General features: G+C 40.0%; 2 protein-coding genes across 7 annotated transcripts in view; one reads left to right on the top strand and one right to left on the bottom strand.

The window, feature by feature from the left end:
- si:ch211-207d6.2 (sickle tail protein homolog) overlaps nt 1–2,534 on the top strand; it is a 76,418-nt gene extending 73,884 nt beyond the window's left edge. For all 5 annotated transcript variants that reach the window (XM_058418715.1, XM_058418713.1, XM_058418714.1 and 2 more), the window contains one exon: nt 414–2,534. In XM_058418715.1, coding sequence (XP_058274698.1) covers nt 414–551 — 138 coding nt within the window. In that variant the 3' untranslated portion in view covers nt 552–2,534. The remainder of the gene's footprint in view (nt 1–413) is intronic.
- Nucleotides 2,535–7,388: 4,854 nt separating this feature from the next.
- paxip1 (PAX interacting (with transcription-activation domain) protein 1) lies at nt 7,389–20,567 on the bottom strand. 2 transcript variants are annotated; one of them, XM_058418719.1, is made up of 21 exons: nt 20,355–20,567; nt 19,397–19,531; nt 19,120–19,163; nt 18,344–18,407; nt 18,133–18,243; nt 15,225–15,770; nt 14,177–15,014; nt 13,953–14,047; nt 13,752–13,844; nt 13,491–13,628; nt 13,263–13,384; nt 12,952–13,136; nt 11,834–11,877; nt 11,408–11,475; nt 10,824–10,926; nt 10,417–10,585; nt 10,046–10,146; nt 9,303–9,437; nt 9,141–9,216; nt 8,342–8,401; nt 7,389–8,149 (listed from the first exon to the last, which is right to left on the bottom strand). In XM_058418719.1, the coding sequence occupies exons 1-21, from the start codon at nt 20,433–20,435 to the stop codon at nt 8,133–8,135; spliced, it is 3,225 nt and encodes a 1,074-aa protein (XP_058274702.1). In that variant the 5' UTR covers nt 20,436–20,567; the 3' UTR covers nt 7,389–8,132. The 2 variants fall into 2 exon arrangements, with proteins under 2 accessions (XP_058274702.1, XP_058274701.1); XM_058418718.1 differs by lacking the exon at nt 7,389–8,149 and having other exon boundaries at nt 8,156–8,401.
- Between the last annotated feature and the right edge of the window lie 549 nt (nt 20,568–21,116).

The following is a 21,116-nucleotide window of genomic DNA, read 5'->3' as shown; positions in this document are numbered from 1 at the left end:
CTCCTCTCGCCTGCCTCTCAGTGCTTTGGGTTTGCCTTTGAGGTTCTGCCGTTCTAACCACTGACTCTAATCCAACGTGAATGTGTTTGTAGGTGCCTGTGGGGTGGATTCACGGTGGGGAACCCTCTTTGTTCAGTCCTGTGTGTGATTTGTTATGATTTGTGGAGTCTTGATGGGTTGCTGTTCTTGTCTTTACCACTTCACTTCTTGATATGGTGATGGTATTCCCTATCCAACTCATTTCCTTTTGATCTTTATCACTTGATTGTGCATGATGTGAGGTGGGTTCACTTCAGCATGTTGGCTGTACTTTCCTGGCTCTCTGAAATCCCACTATTTGCTGCTCTCACTCTTTCCATTCTCTTTCCGTCCTTATCTCTGATTTGTTTCCCTTGCGATTTTTTTTTTTCCAGAGCACCGGTGGTTCATCATCTACAACTCGAGTTGCCTCGCCCAGATCGCGGCAACAAGCAGGAAGTGTGGAAAAACCTCAAAAACCACCAAAGCTCCAGGACTCCCAGAGCCAGTTCAGACAGGTAGTTTTATTGTAGAGCTACCCGTATGCAGGACGTCCACTCACATGGGCTAAAGACACAAATTCCTGCTGAACCTCTCGGTGGTTCTCAGACTGTGATGAGTGGAGGTAGAGGTTAAGGTTCAGAATGTTGATGGTTCAAAAGGTCTTCGTGGAAGACACTTAACTTTCAGTGGCTCAATTGAAGAGTAAGTTGCTTTGAATAAAAGCATCAGCCAAATAAATAAATGTTAAACTAAAAAGATTAAAAAAAATGATGTGTAAAAACGCGTCACACAATCTCACCACTTAAAACATCAAAAGAATACCATGTGTATGGACAGAAGGAGGGATTAGTCACGTACCAAAATGGTTTAATTTGGCTAAATGCTAGCTTTCTGCTCCTGTGAAATGCCGAATTTACTTTAGCTTGTATTTTTCTGTTTAGAGAAGGTGTTTTTTACGTATCTAACCAGCGAGACTCAAGTATTTTTGTTACAATTTACAACTAGCTATTTATCTCGGTATACTCATTTACACTCGTGTTAATTGACATTCCAGCAGGTGAACATCGCAGCTTATAAAGTATACAGAAGATTAACCTGCTTCTAAAACCGTTACTTGTTTTATTTTCTGTACTAAAATCTTTACCTTCGAACCTAATCATCCGAGTTCTCTGTCACGTCTTAGCCATGATGTTTCTGGTGCTTAGTATAGAAGCTGTTTATAGTTACCAAGAGCTGCTTTAGAGATTTTAGCAACAAGGAGGTGGAGCAAATGTTGAAGTGGAAACAGACTTAATAAGGTTTATGCAAATGAGCAGCAAAGCAATTTAATCGAGAAACACTCTCTGTCTTCTCTCTTTGGTCCACCTGTGAAATATTATCCTTGAAATTTGTTTCAAAACGTTCCTATTCCCAAAATAGGTAAGCGGGGGTGTTTTCCTCGCTCTCTTTGGGTTTTGATCATTAAAAAAATGGACAGCGTTATTTCTGGACCAATATGATGATACTTGCAGCACAGATGCATTTCATACACAAGTGATTTTTCTTCACAAATTTTATTTTTAAGATGCTCATTATTCAGTTTATGTGGACATGGTGCTATAGTGGCCTTACTGGTGAAACTGTGGCAAAGACACACCCAATAGTGACCATCGCAAAACATTTTCAACCTCAGAATGTGAGAAATGGTTGCCGGTTTTTACCTGCCACACCGCACTCGCCGTGAGCATTTTATCTCTCTATAATCTTAATTCTTTTTCTCTATTTTTTCCTTTGGTCAGTGAGTAGTCACCTTGGGGCTGTCCAGTTCTTTTACATGCCGTGTCTGGGAGGGTGTCTGGGATCGTTGTCTTTAGATCAGTGTTGTTTTTGTGCACGATGATTTAAGGAACTGTCTTTAACACTTACTAACAGTGTAGAGCTCTAGTGCTGGTGCTTTCTCCTAGGTTTTCTATTTTGAGGGATTATATTTTATTTTAGAGGTGTGTGAATTACAAAAAAAAAAGTTGTTTTCTTTATCGTTAGCTGAGAAGAAACCTAAAGAAGTAAACTATTTAATCAGTGTTTAGACTTCACACTAAGTTTCAGGTTCAGGACAGGACACTGCCAGATTCAGCTCATTGTTTTATTTTTAAGTATTTCACTTACAACACCAAAGTTATATCTTCATAAAGACATATCCAGTCTGTTAGAGTCCACCTGTAGAGCGTGTGTGATGTTTAAATATCATATTACTGAAATATCCTGAGTAGTTTAGGTATTTTTGTGCCACTAATGGTGTGTTCAACTGCATACACAAGTGATGTGTTCAATAACAAAAAGAAAAGTGTGTTCATTGACCTGGCCAAAGTTCTCTGCTATGCATGCCTTCTAGGTATTTCCTCATAAAGAATTTCACGTTTGCACAAAAGAATAAAGCTGTAAATACATTCTGGGGTTTTGTAAGACGTGTATAAAGGCTGTGTGGAGGAACGCTTGTACTGAAAGGTGTCTATGCAATAAAGGACTGTCGCTTAGCACGGCTCTCTGTCTTCATTTCACACTTCATTGTTCAAACGAAGGAAACATCACGATTAAATTCCTCAGAGGAACAAGCACAAGACCAGGGAGACGCTTACAATTATTTTTCCCAGAAACTCTAAGAAGAAAAAAAGTTAAATATTTACCATAATAATCTTCAACTAAACTGAAGAACTGAGATGAATTCTGTAATGACTCAAGTTATAAAAAATAATTATAAGGAAAAACAGCAGTTTGGTTAATGTTTAAGATTAATGTGGAAATAAATGTAAAATTTAGCTTTCAGTACTAAAGGAATAAATATATGCTATATTGCCAAAAGTATTGGGACACCCCTCCAGATCATTGAGTTCAGGTGTTGTTTTTCAGGGGTTGGGCTCGGCCCCTTAGTTCCAGTGAAAGGAACTCTTAATGCTTCAGCTTCATACCAAGACATTTTGGACAATTTCATGCTCCCATCTTTGTGGGAACAGTTTGGGGATGACCCCTTCCTGTTCCAACATGACTGCACACCAGTGACCAAAGCAAGGTCCATAAAGACATGGATGAGTGAGTTTGGTGTGGAGGAACTTGACTGTCCTGCACAGAGTCCTGACCTCAACCCCACAGAACATCTTTGGGATGAATTAGAGTGGAGACTGTGAGACAGACCTTCTCATCCAACATCAGTGCCTGACCTCACAAATGTGCTTCTAGAGGAATGGTCAAAAATTCCCATAAACACACTCCTAAACCTTGTGGAAAGCCTTCCCAGAAGAGTTGAAGCTGTTATAGCTGTAAAGTGCGGGACAACTCCATATTACATTCATGTGCAGGTAAAGGTAGACGTCACTTAAATAAATGTATTATATTTATTCTTTTAGTTCTGAAAGCTAAATTTTACATATTTTTTTTCATATTAATCCAAAACATTAAATTTGAGTTTATCCTTTTTTTTCATATTTATTTCATTAATATTTGAGGTTCAAATTATATAGGGTTGTTATTTTAGCACCAAGTCCATTTTAATTCTGCAGAATAAATTTAATCCACGACTTAACTCATCACTATTATATTACATTGTTTTGTAACGATATGAGCAAAATAAATTTAAACCATATGCTGTTTTTAGGCTAAAGCTTTTAATTTGGATCTCAAATGCATATTCCAGATTAAATAGAGATTTATAAAAAATAAACAAATAAATAAACTAAAAAAAAAAATCTAAATCCTCAGTTATGAACATGTGTAATTCACAAACCGGTCGTTAGAGGGCAGCACTCACTCACTAATCCAACACTCACAGTGAAGCTCCCTCAGTCTGTAATAAAGAGCAGAAAGTCATTTCTTGTTATTTTAAAGCAATAAAATTAGATATTAGGCCTTATGTGTAAAATAATATACTCTAATATACCTTCTATCGTGAAAGTTTAAACAGGGTGTATATAAATGTTTCAGAAGTGCATTATGACCATTTACTAACCAAAGAACAATAAATAATTATAATGTACATGATTTCAGGGATGTTAAGATCTGAAATCTGATGATGAGGTCATAACAGTTCCTGAATTCTGATTGGTCCGTATTAAGGTTATGGTTCTGCAGTAACAGCGTCGTAGGTTAGGATGCTTTATCTGTCTGGAGCGGATGATTTACTAAAGAGAAAACATTTACAAAATAAATACTGTATTCATTCATTTGACTTCCAGGACAGAGTTTACGTGTTGTGTGAGGGAGGGAAAGAGACAGAGAGAGAAAGAGAGAGAGACAGGGAGGGAGAGAGGGAATGACTGTAGCTGCTGTAGCGTAAGTAAAAACAAGAATTAGTCTTGAAAAATAAATATAACTGTAAGTCCGTGTGTGTGTGTGTGTGTGTGTTGGACCTGTAGGACATGGGACACGCCAAAATCATCATCATCTGAGCCTAGACTGAACAAACTGCTGCTTTAAAATCCTGGAAACGTCTCAGAGCTCCACTTTCTCCTGATGGTCACAGCAGAGCTCCTCACTGAGAGCTGGCTCCTCACCGCTTCACACTTTAACTAACTGTGGGAGACAGCGTATTGAGATATCAGAAGAGAACTGCAGCGCCTGTCTTCTGATCAGCGTCTTAAACAAAAGTCTTTAAAAATGGGTTTCTGATGGGGAGAAGGGGCGGGGTTTTTTTGGGAAACGGTGCTCATGCCCCTCAGCACTAACTCCATTTCAGCAGACACAAAAGCAATTATCATCTGATTGATGTAAAAGTCATATACCTTTGTTAATGTATATGGACAGGGGAAATTCCTCCGAGACGTGTGATTGGCACGTCTATTAATTTGGAGGTTTTTTTTCCTCTTCTCCTGTGTCGGGACTGACTTTTTTTTTCTTTTCTTTTTGACAAGCTCCATTTAGTTTTACATAATTCATTAAACTGCTGCTATTGTATGTTCTTCATTATCGGTGGGGTGAAGAGCCACTCTACAGCCACGGTGTTTAATTAGCGCTAGTTAAAGACGCTAAATTATTACAGACGATCATAAAGAACCTTTCGTTCTCCAGTGTTGGGGCTGAGAGACGGTATTGTTTATCATCTGAGCTCTGATTATTAATCGTGTAGCTACCAGAGAAACAATTATTTTCTAAGAGCCGCCTTCGATACTCTTAATAAATCCCACGAAAAGACCACACAGCTCTGCTCCTACCGATCACTTCCAGCTAATCTTCCCGAAATTAGTAATTAGCTCACTCCTTAATGAAAGTTAATTAGCTCATATGCAAATGTAAATCTGTGAATCCCAAAGCATTGTTCTGCCTAATTAGCATGTAATTTGTGTATTATAACACACTTACCACTAAGACGAGGCCGAACGCCGCATCGCCGCTGAGAGGACGGTAATTAAAACACACATCCTTTTTAGCGTTTAAGGTTAATTACGCCGTCTCCTGATGTTTTATTGCAGCAGAGCGTCAACAGCCACAAATCTTCCAGGACGTTCACAAACCAACAAGGAACTTAGGAGTTTAATCAAAGATCTGCACCATCATTTGCATTTTTAATTGCAATTAAACGCTGTGTCAATTAAGGGAAATAATTAGCTACAATTCCATTCAGGCTGCGGAACAAATTATTTCTGTTTAATTCAAGATGCCGACACGGAGGAGAATATTTTTTAAAAATCTGGTATGTTAATACGCTCCTTCTAATAAGGTACGATTTCTATAGACTCCACATAAACGGATAAAAACGTGGAATTGTTGGAAAGTGTAATAATAATAAAAAGAAGAAGAAAGAATCTGGTGATGAAGTGAATGTTTATAGCTGCTACAAGGCAAGTGACAACAGGAACTAACCAGTCTGGTGGACATTACATGATGTTCTTAACTACATAACCTTGTAATAATTAGTTAATTACAGTGTTATAAGAGGAATAAACCTGAAGAAATCTGGGTTTTTACCTCAAGTCCACTCCATTCACATTTCTGAACAAACACTAAAGACACATCACATCACGGAACGTGGAGTGACGGACATTTGTTTTGCACTGACCTGTCCCATCATGCACCGCAGGACAAAGGTGAAGGCCAGGTGAAGGTTCCTGATGATGGTGGAGTTTCACTTCTGTCTCCGTCTCCAATCTGTAACTTTAAAAACTGCAATAATATTTTTGTAAACGTGTCTCAACACAGACAAACAGCACAAAGGATAGGGATGACCAGATAATACACAGATATTACCATAACATAATATCATTTATGAATATAATTTAATATTTTATTACTTATAATTTCCTTCCTTCTGTGGTCCTTGTGCTTTGTTCTACATCTCCATACACACTCATCAGAACATCTTTATATACTGTGATAAAATATTCACAACATATTTAAAATATCAACACACACTGTTCCTATCTGTTTTACTAATTATACCAACATATTGTTTCATGCATAGATATTAAGTCTGGGTCCTCTGGAGATAAAGACCGCTCTTCTCATAATAAATAGATGAATTATTTAAGGTGAATATGATTACGAGAATATTCCTTTAATAGTGTAATAATTTTATATGATTAATATAATTTATTAATTGATAGTATGGAAATAAATTAAAGAAAGAAATGATAACACTGGTGTATGCAGGGAGGTTTATAATAAATTACCGTAGAGGTAGATAAATAATTGTTTATAATAATAATAATAATAATATAAAATAATTTGTTGCAACACTGCAAGATAGAGTTCCTTTTTATTTGAAGAGTACTTAGATGAACTGAATGAGGTTAATTATTAATACTGTTATTACTATTTTTGTTACTGTTACTATTATTATTATTCTTATCACTAGTACTGTTATTGTTACTATTATAAATACTATATTATTCTTAATACTAGCACCTTTCTTATTACTACTACTACTATTATTAGTATTATTATTAGTTATTATTACTGTTATTACAATTTTTATTATTATTAGTTATTATTATTATTGCTGGAACAATTGCTTTCTTTATTCTTTTATCGGACCAGTTCAGATCAGCAGTGTTCATCGCTCCATGTCCCAGTAGCTTTTGTGCTACATGACCTTGGCTGTGTGCATTTTAATTTCTCCGTTTTTAGAAGGGCAATAGCAGGGGTTCTTTCCCCCCTATAGCCCAGCGCAGGGGCACGGGGATCGCCCGGGGCAAAACTGCTCACAGCGCACAATTCCCTTCCACCGGTAAGTACCCGTAACACTTCATTAACAATTAATTGAATTCCGTCTATCAGGAATAACAGTTTAAAGAGAGGTCTACCCCCCTACACACACACACACACACACACACACACACACACAGACACACGGATCTACATCAGAGATGGAAAGTAAATACGGCTTGTAGTGACCCATATACACATTATAAACCATTACAATAATGTACTAAAGTTTGGAAATTGTTCTTTAAAAACAAAAGTACCTTTTTATTCCTCCTTCTGCCTTCCTGAGTTTGGAGCAATCCTTCTCAGAGAAAGGAATACCGTAACGTATGATCACCAGACAGCAGTTACAGAAAATGGCATAAAAAGACTGCATACAATTTAATTAAATGGCAAATAATAAAAGAAATAAAGAAATAAAGAAATAATTCTAAATAACAGAAAATTTGGGGCGGCTGATTGGACCGTGGAGAAATCCCTGCCTTTTTTTTTTTTTTTTAAATACTGTTTTTCTATAAAATACATTTGGAATTACAAAAAGAAAGTTAAAAGCTATCAAAGGTGTAGAAGAATATTTTAAATACAACGATAGATTTTTATTGCTTGTTTTTCTTATTTCTCCTGCACAGTAATTTATATAAAACGAGTTTGGTTTGGTCACAATAACGAGACTTTTATTCCAAAAATCCAGACAAAAACAAATCAGGGAAATTTTGCCATAATTTAAAACAATCATAAAAAATAACTTTTTTTTCCACCAGTAATTTCTACAAAAAAAAAAGACTTTTCAACTGGTACAAAAAACACACAAAAAAAATAACAAAGGAACAAATTGTATTGTCTTTCTTTTATATATATATATTTATATTTATAAAAAAGGAACCTTCAGCGTCGACCAACACAGAGAGTTTAGTGTTCTCTTCCCGAGGATCTTCCTCCCATCATGTGAATTTATACGTGAGAACATTAAGGTCATGACTAGCACTGGGAAATATAAAATATAAGTAAGAGTGAGAGTGTGTGTGCGAGTGAGAGAGAGAGAAAGGGAGAAGAGAGTGGAGAGAGAGAGAGGGAGGTTGAGGTTAGACAGATAAAGCAGGAGAAAAGAAAGAGAGCAGTGTGGGTTTTATTGGCCAGTATAAAGGATATGATTGATAGTCCAGCGTCTGGGTCAGTACTCCTGTGAGGATGAACTCAGCATTGTGAACTTCTAATAACACAGAAAGAGGAGAAAAAAAGGACCATCAAAATAATGAGCTTCAAGGTGTGTGTGTGTGTGTGTGTGTGTGTAAGACAATATAAACACCATTTAAGAAAGATTTAGTTCAATTGAATTCCCTTTATGTCTGCTGCTTAAATCTACAAAAGTTTCCATCTCACTTCACACACGTTCTCAGGCCATGTCCACACTAACAGGTTTATGTTTAAAATTTTCAGTCATGTGACCAATTCGGCCAATTCCCTCCACATACTGCGGTGACGTAAAGTAAATAAATGGCAGGTGGAAATGACACGGGTGGAAGCGTCTCACTCGTGCACAGTAAAGGGACGTAAGCGTTTTCAGACGATTTCGTGTGGATGACCAACTTTTGGGGAAACGACAGAACAATAATGTGGACACAGAGCGTTTTTAGAATTTTCAAATTACCCGGATCAGTGTAGACGTAGCCTTAGACTACTTAGAGATGTTTTAAAATGAATAATTAACTATCAAACTAAGATTTCACCAAATCTGTTGATCTTGTATGGTCCGTACAAATCCCTGTAAAAAAAAGCAGTTACTCTGGAAACGGTAAGGCATTAAAAAGTGCACACTAATATAAACCTGCACTGCTGTGAAAGATAATCTTATAGAAAAATAATCAACACCTGCTGCCCAATCAGAAACCAGAACATAACAGCGCTACGGTATAAACTCATGAGCCCATTTCACACCAAGTGAAACTTACCGATGTTCTTCAGAAAATATTCTCGGCACAGATGCAGGTCATTGTCGCATGAGATGAGGATGATCTCCGGTAGGTTCTGTAACAGGGAACAAAATATTCAGATTCTGAAAGCTAAAGCTGTTTGAGCGAGAGTATTAAAAGCTACAAGAGGAAGAGGAGAACCTTGTTCTGCTTGTGCTCCATGATCTTACGGAAGGACGGCTGTCTGGATAGCAGTTTCCCTCCGGCGCTCTCCACGATGGCTCTCATGGTGCTGAGACTCGGACAGATTCCCGGCGTTATGTAGAAGAATTTACCCTGAGGAGACAGAATGGACATCTTTAATACACGTACATCTCAGTCACCGCAAGTCCTCTGCGACATCCAATTACACCACACGTCAGTGAAGGACGACAGCACCGGCCGGCAGAGATGGAGAAAGGGGAGGGAGGGAGGGAGGGAGAACATGGAGTAATGGGAAAGGAGAGGAAATAGAAGAGAGGACTAGAGAAAAGGAGGAAGGAATATGGTATTGTTGAGGAAAGAAAGGGAAATAAAGACGGAAAAAACAGACAAGGGGAAAAGGAAGAACAGAAAATAAGCAGAGGAAAGGAAATGAAGAAAGGAGAAGAGGGAGGACCAAATAGGTCAGGAGGGGAAAAGGAAGCAGAGAAAGTTAGAGGAGAAAAGATGCAAGGGAAAGCTGAGGATATGAGAAGGCTAAGATAGAAGGTGTGCAGCAGAAGAAGAAGAAGAAGAAGGAGAAGGAGGATGAAATTGGGAGAATTTCAGAGGGAAGGGAGAAGAGAGAAAAAAAGGAGCAGGAAGGAAAAGGGAGGAGAATAGACTGAAGGAAAGAGGAGTACAAAATAAAGGGAGGGTCAGTGATGGTGGTGTTATATGGTGGTAGTTGTGGTCATCGTCACCTTGAAGAGTGGAGCAGCATGAGCTTTCTTCAGTGACTCCTCCAGACTAAAAGAGAAGAGCACCTCAGCCTCGGCGTCCCGCAGCATATAACTCTGTTCATCTTCACACACACACACACACACACACACACACACACACACACACACACACACACACACACAGTTACTTGCCTGACAATTCAATCTAACAGCTTTTCGACGCAACAAAAAAAAATGCTTTCATACAATCAAACATCTGTTTCTCAGCAGAAATTATATTTTTATTAATTAATAATTAAGTAAATATTTGTTCATCTTATTTGCCTTTTCTTCCCTCCCAAACAGCAGCACCTCTCTATAAACCATTTTCAATCTTCTCCACTCGAACTCACCCACAAATTTCTGGCATTTCCAGCTCTCCTGAAGCCACTCCGGAGTGACAATGTGCTTAACGACGGAGATGGCCGTCAGGAACTTGACCGTGCGAATCACTTTGCTGGCCACCAGATGAGTGCACTTTTGCACACTCTCCGCCACTTCACCGCCGAGCTCGTACAGTCTCTGGAACAGAAAGAGGACGTCTGTGAGAGGCTGTGTGCCATCACGAACGCTCAAGTGTCATCTCAGATCAGATATTGATTTCTCTCGGCACTCAGGCTGCAGTTAAGTCTGTATTCTGCCCTGAACGTGTTCTGGAGAACAAATCACTGAAAAACACACTGTAGTCTCTGGAACTCAGGAGATCAACATGTTAACAAGCTCTACGGCTGAAAAACGAGCAGGCGGCGTGTTCTGTTACCTTTATATACTGCTGGGTCTGCACAGGTTCGAAACCAGTGAAGAAAACATATGGGGTCGACTCCGGAGGAAGCTTTTTAGACGGCGTGGGCAGTTCCTCTATTCTACAGAGAGAAATAAAGAATGTATTATTTACCACACAAGCCTTATCCGAGATTCTAGCCCATATCTGAGGGTTTTAAGAAGGAGATCAGGACAAAAAGCCTTAAAAACAGGAAACTGGACATAGCTATTAGCCATAGAAATAATGCTATAATAATCAGAATCATGTATATATTCATGTCAAGATTTAGTTGAAACTTTTTAACACTTCACTGCTGTGGTTACTTCATAAATTCTAATAACACATTTAAGGTGGTGCTAAAATAATCAACAACAGAATAACGTGATAAAGCAGAGTGTCCACTGGTTCTGTTCCTAACCCAGTCCATACTTGCCCTGTTGTCAGTTTCCGGGTGTTAGGACAGTTAAAAACAGATCAATAAGTGGATTTGTCTGTGATCCAAAAAAATTGAACCCCACATACATACACACACACACACACACTCCTCAAATAAACACACTTAAGTGTACTCCAGAACTCACTTAGGCTTCTTGGCAGGAGGCTGTGAGGTTCCCTCGGCCTGTTTCTGTTTCTGCTGCAGACGGAGGCTCTGGACACAGAGACAAAGACACTCAGACACACTCTTAATACACAAAGCACTAGACACCAGGGCTGGAAAAGTACATCATTAACACCACAAGGGGAGAGAGAGAGAGAGAGAGAGAGAGAGAGAGAGAGAGAGAGAGAGCACATGCTTGCTCGTGGAACTTTTGAGCCATTATAGAATCTGCGCCACACCACATATAACATAAAAACCCAACTGTACTGGAGCCATATTAAACCCATCAGAGGACCAAAACTATTCTAATAAATAATAAATTTTGTCATTTTTGTCTCGATTTGGTCTCACTATGCTCAACCCCAAATGTCAAATAAAAAAAAAAGACAAGTTTTAGAAAGTCTCTTACCACCAACGCCTCCGGTGGGACTTTTACAGGATTTCTCCAAGCAGCTAAAGAATAAAATAAATGGACATATCATCAATCACATCCTGTGAAAGAACACGACAAAGATCTACACAGTAACATACACCATTCACTGAGCAGTGAGAGGTGAAGTGAATAAGACTGAGTATCTCCTCATCATGGCACCTGTTAGTGGGTGGGATATATTAGGCAGCAAGTCAACATTTTGTCCTCAAAGTTGATGTTAGAAGCAGAAAAAATGGACAAGTGTAAGGATTTGAGCGAGTTTGACCAAAAGGGCCAAATTGTGATGGCTAGACCACTGGATCAGAACATCTCCAAAACTGCAGCTCTTGTGGGGTGTTCCCGGTCTGCAGTGGTCAGTATCTATCAAAAGTGGTCCAAAGAAGGAACAGTGGTGAACCGGTGAGAGGGTCATTGGTGTGCATTGATGCACATGGGGAGCAAAGGCTGGCCCGTGTGGTCAGATCCCACAGACGATCTACTATTGGTCAAACTGCTGAAGAAGTTAATGCTGGTCCGGAGAGAACAAGTTTGAGGTGTTGACTTGGCCTAAGTCTGATCCATGGAGGCCCCACCTCACAACTTACAGGACTTAAAGGATCTGCTGCTAAAATCTTGGTGCCAGATACCACAGCACACCTTCAGGGATCTAGTGGAGTCTATGTCTCGACGGGTCAGGGCTATTTTAGCAGTGTAATTAAAAAAAAAAAAAAAAGGGACCAACACAATATAAGGCAGGTGATCATAATGTTATGGCTGATCGGTGTACAGTGCTCAATGTTATACATGATCAAACAAGACATTAAAGCTTAAAAATATATATATATATCAGAATATTAAGAAAATGTTGGCTTTTCTTTAGACTCTAACTGCTGTAGGTTTAAACAGCGATTAAAAAAGGAAATCACAAACAATGAAAGTTAAAAAATGGCAAGGTAGCAAGAAATTCCTTACTGCACATGAAAACAGATCAGGAAGGTAACAGGTTGCCAGATTGCACTTAATGACCCTAAAAGACTACATTTTTGAGAATCCTTTTAAGAACTTCAGGGGAAAAAAATACAATAATGAAGGAGTGAAGATGATCAGACTCATACCCAGCAGATTCTGGACATGGTGTGTGTTAGGAGCAAGAGGTTCAGCTAAGTTGAACTGAGTGTATCGGCTGTGTTGGATCTGCCGTAAGGCCTCGAAATATCCCAGCAGGATGTCACACAGCCACTGAGCATTTACACACGGGATTCTCCACTCCTTCGCCTTCTCGTACTTTAGCCCACTTGGCCTAGAAATAACACACACCATAAGCTTTACACATTCATATCTTGTTTATTTTTAATTATTATAAAGCAAGATCACGACCCCTAGCTCGCTAATGCATGAATGAATGAGTGAAATATTAAAGACTTACTCTTTGCAGATGAGAACAGTGTTGCTGCGACACAGGTATCCTGTATAGCGAGCTCCAGCTAAGTAGGCCATGAGTTTCAAGTCCTCTCGATCGCTGTCCACAAACCCAGTGACGGAAATAATCTGAGGAGCAGATTATTAAAAAAAGGGAATAAAAAAAATAATCACCCATCAAGATATATTATTATACATCATCCAGAAGGTAGTAAAAGCATGCTGGTGTTCATACGTGTTGTGAGCAGGGTTTGGCTCCAGGAGGGAAACTGAAAGGCAGATGGAGTGTGCGGTGAGGAGGAACCATCCTCTTCTTCTTCAGCACCGTGTTGAGCCAGTGAGCCGTAACACAGCGCTTTCCTTCTCTCAAAGCCTGACGCAGTGCAGCACAAAGAAAGCTAACATTACTGAAAATAATGCCTTTATCGCTCAGACAGTACGTTCACTATAAACGCATGTTATTACACTGTTTTAACAAGCAGGCAGGTGTGCTTACCTGCAGGTACATGCTGCTGACTTGACTTTCACACAGTAAGTGAGTGCAGCGATTCAGAGCAGAGTCTACAGAGCCTCCGTATGCCTGAATGATCTGCATTAAAAAATAATCATCATAAAAATGCAGATAATGTGTAACAGATTATTTTCATTAGAGAGAAGACTCAAAATAGTTCAAGTTTAAACTGATCCAGAATCGCACCCGCTTCCACGTGGCCAGTAGCTGCTTATCGGCCATCTGCTCTGGATAATCAGCGATGGCGAAGACGCATCCCACCAGGAAGCTATCTTCAGGAACTGACGAGAAAGATGTTAGTAGAATCAGTCACTAAACCAATTAGTGTTCAAAGTGAAGATAATAAACACTCTATAAAACATTTATAATAATAAGCTAACATCAAATATTTAAGATTTAAGGTTACTTACTCTCCTGTCCTGGTTCATGGCCCAGCAGTTGATGCGGCTGCACAAGCTGCAGTGGTGTCTGCGTCTGATGCTGCAGAGCTTGTGTATTCTGCATTTGTTGCTGCTGCTGCAAGTGTTGTTGCTGCTGCTGCTGCTGCTGCTGCAGGTGCTGTTGCTGCTGTTGCAGGAAATGCTGCTGCTGCTGCTGCTGCTGTTGTTGCAAATGCTGCTGGTGCATCTGCTGCTGATTTTGCGGTTGCTGTTGTTGCTGCTGTTGTTGTTGTAGTTGCAGCTGGAGCCTTTGTTGCAGCAACTGCTGCTGTAATAGATGTTGTTGCTGCAAGGGAGGTCGGAGATGCTGCTGTTGCTGCTGCGGTGGTCGCAGGGGCTGCTGCAGGAAGCTGTGCTGCTGTTGCTGATGCTGCTGCTGAGAGTACATCTGCTGGTGTATCTGTTGCGGGAGGAACTGATGCGGCTGTTGGGGGATTTGTGCAAACCCTGCCTGCTGCTGCTGTTGCTGCTGCTGTTGTTGCTGTTGCTGCGGATGATGTATTTGCATGCCCTGCTGCTGCAGGTGCATCAAAGGATGCTGCTGGAGCATCTGCTGCGCATGTTGTGGCTGCTGTTGTTGCGGTGGTGGGATTGGGTGTGCTTGCTGCTGCTGCGGTTGTTGTAGTTGTTGCTGCTGCTGCTGCAGCTGTTGCTGGTGTTGGAGTAACTGCTGCTGCACTTCAGGAGCAAGTTGTGGTGCTGTGTGCTGTGGAGGTTTCGTGGAGTTGAAGAGAAGCTGATTCGGGGCGCCAGGTTGGGTCTGATTCCCCTGCGGTTCCACGCTTTTAGAAGTCAGACTCTGAAGAATCTTAAATAGTAATAACGAGAATAAAGCTAATTACTAAAGAGAACCAATCAGAATCCGGAATTCAACTGTGGAGTGCTTAAATGTTTAATTATTTAAGATATTCACTTTTTAATCATCCAGTTTGGCAGAGAAAGCAAATCACTTTACACACTTTAAAACGTTGTTATACAAACATAAAATATACACGAACATAAAATACCGGTCTCTTACATGTGCGACATTGGCCGGTCGTGGGAGCTGCTGCTGCTGCTGCTGCTGCTGCTGCTGCTCTCCGCTCTTATTGATATTCCTTAACGAGCGCGGCCCTGAATTCCACCCACCAATCATCTCTGGACGATCTGTTCCCTGGGCATTACCTGGCACAGGAGGAACGCTGTCACACAGGTTAATGAGTGCTGTGTCCTTGCTTGGCTGGAGGCGGTGCTTAGACAGCGTCCAGTTCAGGTTGAGCTCCTCTTTGTCCGATTCGTCCGAGTCGTCGAACATGACCTCGGCTTTAGGCCGAGAGGGTGAGCGGTGACACCTGGAAGGTGACGGCCCTCGCGACGAGGCGGGGCTAGAGCGCTTGCTTCCTTCGGAGCGCGAACTGCGCTCGTTTTCGTCCTCGCTGACCTCATCTTCCTCTTCCTCGCAGTAGGTGAGCCTCGGGTGGTAAACCGCCTCATCCTTCCTGCTCTTGTCTTTAACTGAGTCGGTGATCCACTCCGGGGTGACGATTTTAATCCCACTGTACCTCAGTGCGCACTCGTATTTCGCCTAGGAACAAACCAAAACTTTTAAAAATGCAGTCATAACATTAGAGCTCTCGCTTTAATACATCCATCATGCAGCAGATAACGAGAGATGATCTAGATACAGCGACCTAGGGCTGCACAATTATGACAAAAATCATAATTGTTGATAATTACCTTGAAATTGTAATTGCAATTATTAATCACAATTATCACAATTTATATTAAATGGTGTTTTAAACAGCTTTATACCATTGTTTGAGGAAACTGCATGCCATATTTTAAAATACATATAAAAATAAAAAAACGGCTGAAAACATTCTTCCTGAAAAACTTTTATTACTTAAGACTCAAATGTCAACTATATCATTGCTTGGGTTTCTTTAAATTAAAAAAGGATAAATAAGCATGGTATAAATGTCATACTAAAAATAAAATTAATTTATGAAGCTAGACCAAGTAATTGCAGGAGGGGATGACATCTCTCTGATCCAGTGTCTGAGATTTTTACACTCATCTCTCTGATCCAGTGTCTGAGATTTTTACGCTCATCTCTCTGATCCAGTGTCTGAGATTTTTACACTCATCTCTCTGATCCAGTGTCTGAGATTTTTACACTCATCTCTCTGATCCAGTGTGTCTGAGATTTTTACACTCATCTCTCTGATCCAGTGTGTCTGAGATTTTTACACTCATCTCTCTGATCCAGTGTGTCTGAGATTTTTACGCTCATCTCTCTGATCCAGTGTCTGAGATTTTTACGCTCATCTCTCTGATCCAGTGTCTGAGATTTTTACGCTCATCTCTCTGATCCAGTGTCTGAGATTTTTACGCTCATCTCTCTGATCCAGTGTGTCTGAGATTTTTACGCTCATCTCTCTGATCCAGTGTGTCTGAGATTTTTACGCTCATCTCTCTGATCCAGTGTGTCTGAGATTTTTACACTCATCTCTCTGATCCAGTGTGTCTGAGATTTTTACACTCATCTCTCTGATCCAGTGTCTGAGATTTTTACACTCATCTCTCTGATCCAGTGTCAGATTTTTACACTCATCTCTCTGATCCAGTGTGTCTGAGATTTTTACACTCATCTCTCTGATCCAGTGTGTCTGAGATTTTTACACTCATCTCTCTGATCCAGTGTGTCTGAGATTTTTACGCTCATCTCTCTGATCCAGTGTGTCTGAGATTTTTACGCTCATCTCTCTGATCCAGTGTGTCTGAGATTTTTACACTCATCTCTCTGATCCAGTGTCTGAGATTTTTACGCTCATCTCTCTGATGCAGTGTGTCTGAGATTTTTACGCTCATCTCTCTGATGCAGTGTGTCTGAGATTTTTACGCTCATCTCTCTGATGCAGTGTGTCTGAGATTTTTACACTCATCTCTCTGATCCAGTGTGTCTGAGATTTTTCACAGTGATGGGAGTTTGTGTAGCAGCTCTAGCATGACTTGTTGCTTTCTTTCCCCCCCCCACACTAAATCACTGGTCATATTGCACACTGTGGTTGAAATTTAAATAAATTCGTGGTGTTGCTTTGATGGTGCAGAAACAGCTGTTTGACATACACTTACACACTATACTCACACTATAACACACCGCTCGACATCGTCGCTAGGGAATCCAGAATAATTCCACACCACAGATGAAGCATTTCTTTTCGCTTACAATTCTTGATCAACTTCTCAGCAATCTGGTGTTTCTTTATCAGTGCACATGTTCACGAAATTAACATGAAGAGATAGACATGGGCAAGTGGATAATTGGGTCGTTGATAAGGACACGCCCACAGACTATTAAAAGTCTTTATTTGCCCCTCGCAACGTAACGTGCAATAAACACCCCTTAAGCACCCCTTTTTTGTCATCGCAGCTTTGAGCGATTTCGTAATCGTGGTAAATTAGAAAATCGATTAATTGTGCAGCCCTACAGTGACCTACAGAAAAGTGTCCATAAAATAACAAAGTGAAGTCGCATTAAACACAAACAAGCATTACAGACCAGAGGTCAGTTTTCCAAACGGGATTTTCTCTCCCACATGATACATTTATCCTAAGGTCTTGGATTAAGGACGTTATTTTATCTCAGTTCTATCAGTGTGAGGACTATAAAATACGTTCATCCTCCAATACAGCTCTAAAAACCAGCAACACCAAATGCAGGCCAATAAACACACACACACAGGCTGCAGGCGTCTGGCTCTTAAACGACACCCAACGACACCATTTATAAGCAGTTTAAACACACTCTCCAGCCATAAAAGAGCGAGAAGAACAAGACAAAACACAGTTCAGCTTTCACAAGGACGACTCAAATCTAAATGCAAATCAAAGACACCGGTTATAAACTCCAAAGGGGGGGTGGGGGGGAATGGATGGCTATTTACCCCCTTGGGTTCAGGAACCACCAGATGTGTACACTTCTTGTTGAAATTCAGTTGACAATCTCCTCCATAAAACGTAATAAAAGCCCACAGGGTGCTGAGATCCTCCTTTAGCTGTGAGACAGAGAGAGGAAACAAACTGGAAATAAACACAGAAGGAAGAAAAACTGGGATGGAGTTTCTAATTACTTTAAAAGAAGCACAAAAATCTTACATTAGATAAACACGCCCGCACGCCAAAGAACAACTGACCCGACTCAGGAGAAAAGCCTGTGACACTGATGAACAACGGTCAAGGGGAAAATAAATGAGCTGCAAATGGGCTGATAATCGATTATGTGTTATTCAGACATCAAATACTGGTTCTTACTGTAATCTGAAAACATCACAGTTGCACAGAACTACATATACTATATTGCCAAAAGTTTTGGGACGTCTGCCTTTACCTGCACATGAATGTAATATGGAGTTGTCCCGCCCTTTCCAGCTATAACAGCTTCAACTCTTCTGGGAAGGCTTTCCACAAGGTTTAGGAGTGTGTTTATGGGAATTTTTGACCGTTCCTCTAGAAGCATATTTGTGAGGTCAGGCACTGATGTTGGACGAGAAGGTCTGGCTCACAGTCTCCACTCTAATTCATCCCAAAGGTGTTCTGTGGGGTTGAGGTCAGGACTCTGTGCAGGACAGTCAAGTTCCTCCACACCAAACTCACTCATCCATGTCTTTATGGACCTTGCTTTGTGCACTGGTGTGCAGTCATGTTGGAACAGGAAGGGGACAAAAACGTCTTGGTATAAACCAAGGAAGCATTAAGCGTTCCTTTCACTGGAACTAAGGAGCCGAGCCCAACCCCTGAAAAACAACCCCTGAACTCAATGATTTGGAGGGGTCTCCCAAAACTTTTTGGCAATATAACGTATGTTATTATCATGTACGCGTTCTTATAAAATGTATTTATTATGGACATCTGCAGACATTTCTGAAGGATACGGCAGCAGGTCTCCACATCTGACTGACAGGATCACCCACGTGGGCTGAGAAACAGAACCAAGAAAGAAAGAAAGAAAGAAAGAAAGAAAGAAAGGAAAAAACACAACACATACTATCAAAACTTTTATTATGAAAGCAGTTAGAGTAAATGATGTAAATACTGCAGTGTGTAATATTTACAGTTCTGCTCATCACTACTGTGAGCCATTAAACTCTGATACAATTATCATTTACTAATTAAATAATTAATTGATTGTGAGGCGTTTGTGAACGTTACCTTTACTACAGGTAAGAAGAAGACCTCGCGTGCCTCGCTGACCTCTGCGTTATCTCCATCCTCTGTGATGATGTGCGTGGCGAGGGCGATGTAGGACACTTCCTTTCCTTTTCCTGACTTCAGCAGCTGCACCACCTAAAATCACAGAACCGAGTCGTAAAGGGTTGAGCTGAGGAAAGTCTCAACGTTTTATTGTTTAGAAATTATTTCTTATCACACAGTACGAGACCGCTCTTCCTCTACGAGAACACTCAGCGTGTTTTATACACATCACATCACACACTGAAGATCCTCTAAACGTAGACCTGAGCTCTGCTTCGGTCACTTAATGAAAATCAAATCCTGTGATGAATCTGTGCATCTCTTATTCTGATGCATCAAAACACAGCTAAAATCTTAGCTTTATATTAACAATATGATTAATACAGAGTTTCAGTCAACAGCATGCATGGTGTTAAAGACTCACTGAGGATTAAAACTTTTCAAAACTTAAATCTGACTGAAATCTTGTTTATTTTAAATCAGTTTCAGAGAGAAACTTTGAGATCTCAGAGGTACAGAGTTTCAGCTGTTAGCATGTGGGCTAGCAAGCTGGTCTTCCTGCTAACAGCTCTGGATGTAATAACAAATAAAATATAATGCTAATATTGTGTTAATACAAGTCTTATTAACACGTCTAACTACAACTGCCATTTATTTATTAGCATGCTAGCTAGCAAACACGCCTTTCTGTCCATTATAAATGGCTGGCTAGTTAGCGTTAGCTTTCTAGCAAAGCTTCCACAAATCACACTTAATCATATAAAACTTCGCCCATGATCTGGACTTAAATTAGCGCGTGCTCAGATGCTAGTGTTGAAGCTGTAGGTTTATAAAGCTAGTCGGTTTTCTTTATAGCACAACTAGCTAGCACTAAAAACATGCTAACATGCTAACATTGACAGAAAAAAAACTTCACCTTTTGGTCAATATCCCCGACGACATAAAACTTCACGTCCTTAAAAAGCTCATCGGGAACTTTCAACTCTTCTTCCACCATTATTATCTTTTAATAAATAACACAAAACTTTTGAATTAACTTATATCGATAACAGCAGAAACATTATTGAGTCTCCTGAACAGCTTTGCGACTGAAGAGAGGTGACTGGCCGCATCATTTGTTTTCCTATCCGTATTCAGAGCTCTTCGATACGATTGGGTTTAGGCTACAAAAACCTGTACAATAATTGGATAATAAAGCTGTACGTCTGATATTTTATTCTTTACCAGCCAATCCAATTACAGAAGGTGGGATTTGTCGGAATACGGATGGGTGAAAATTTTATCTAAAGCGCCAAAGAGGATTCGGCGGGAGGAAGACATACACGCACGATATTAGGGGGAAGGAAAACACTTTTGTGTTTATATCACATTAACCTAAAGTTACGTTAATGGCATTTATACATCGTTTTTAAATGTAAAACACATAGTTGCCATGCGTAATAATTAGAACAAAAATGTCTGTCCTTTTAAAGAGAAAAATTATTATGTGAATTTACAGCACCCCTCAAATAATGCACCATGGAACATTTGTGGGCGGAGAAAACTCTCATTCGCGCGCGCGCTGACTAGTTATGGCGCCAAATATGAAGGTGTGAATTGCTGTAAACACTTAAAAAGAAGAGGAAGTACAAATACCATTTTTTTTCTGAGAAAATGATATATTATATGAAAATCTAAA

Source organism: Hemibagrus wyckioides, linkage group LG20 (assembly GCF_019097595.1).
Source record: "Hemibagrus wyckioides isolate EC202008001 linkage group LG20, SWU_Hwy_1.0, whole genome shotgun sequence".
NCBI lineage: Eukaryota > Metazoa > Chordata > Actinopteri > Siluriformes > Bagridae > Hemibagrus > Hemibagrus wyckioides.
This window is presented reverse-complemented; position numbering and strand designations above follow the sequence as displayed.

Coding starts and splice junctions, on each gene's coding strand:
- paxip1 (XM_058418718.1), bottom strand. CDS start 20,435: ATGGTGGAAGAAGAGTTGAAAGTTCCCGATGAGCTTTTTAAGGACGTG. Junction 18,408..19,119: donor AGATGTGGAGACCTGCTGCC/GTATCCTTCAGA, acceptor GTTGTTCATCAG/TGTCACAGGCTTTTCTCCTG. Junction 10,927..11,407: donor CCTCCTGCCAAGAAGCCTAA/GTGAGTTCTGGA, acceptor TTCTCTCTGTAG/AATAGAGGAACTGCCCACGC.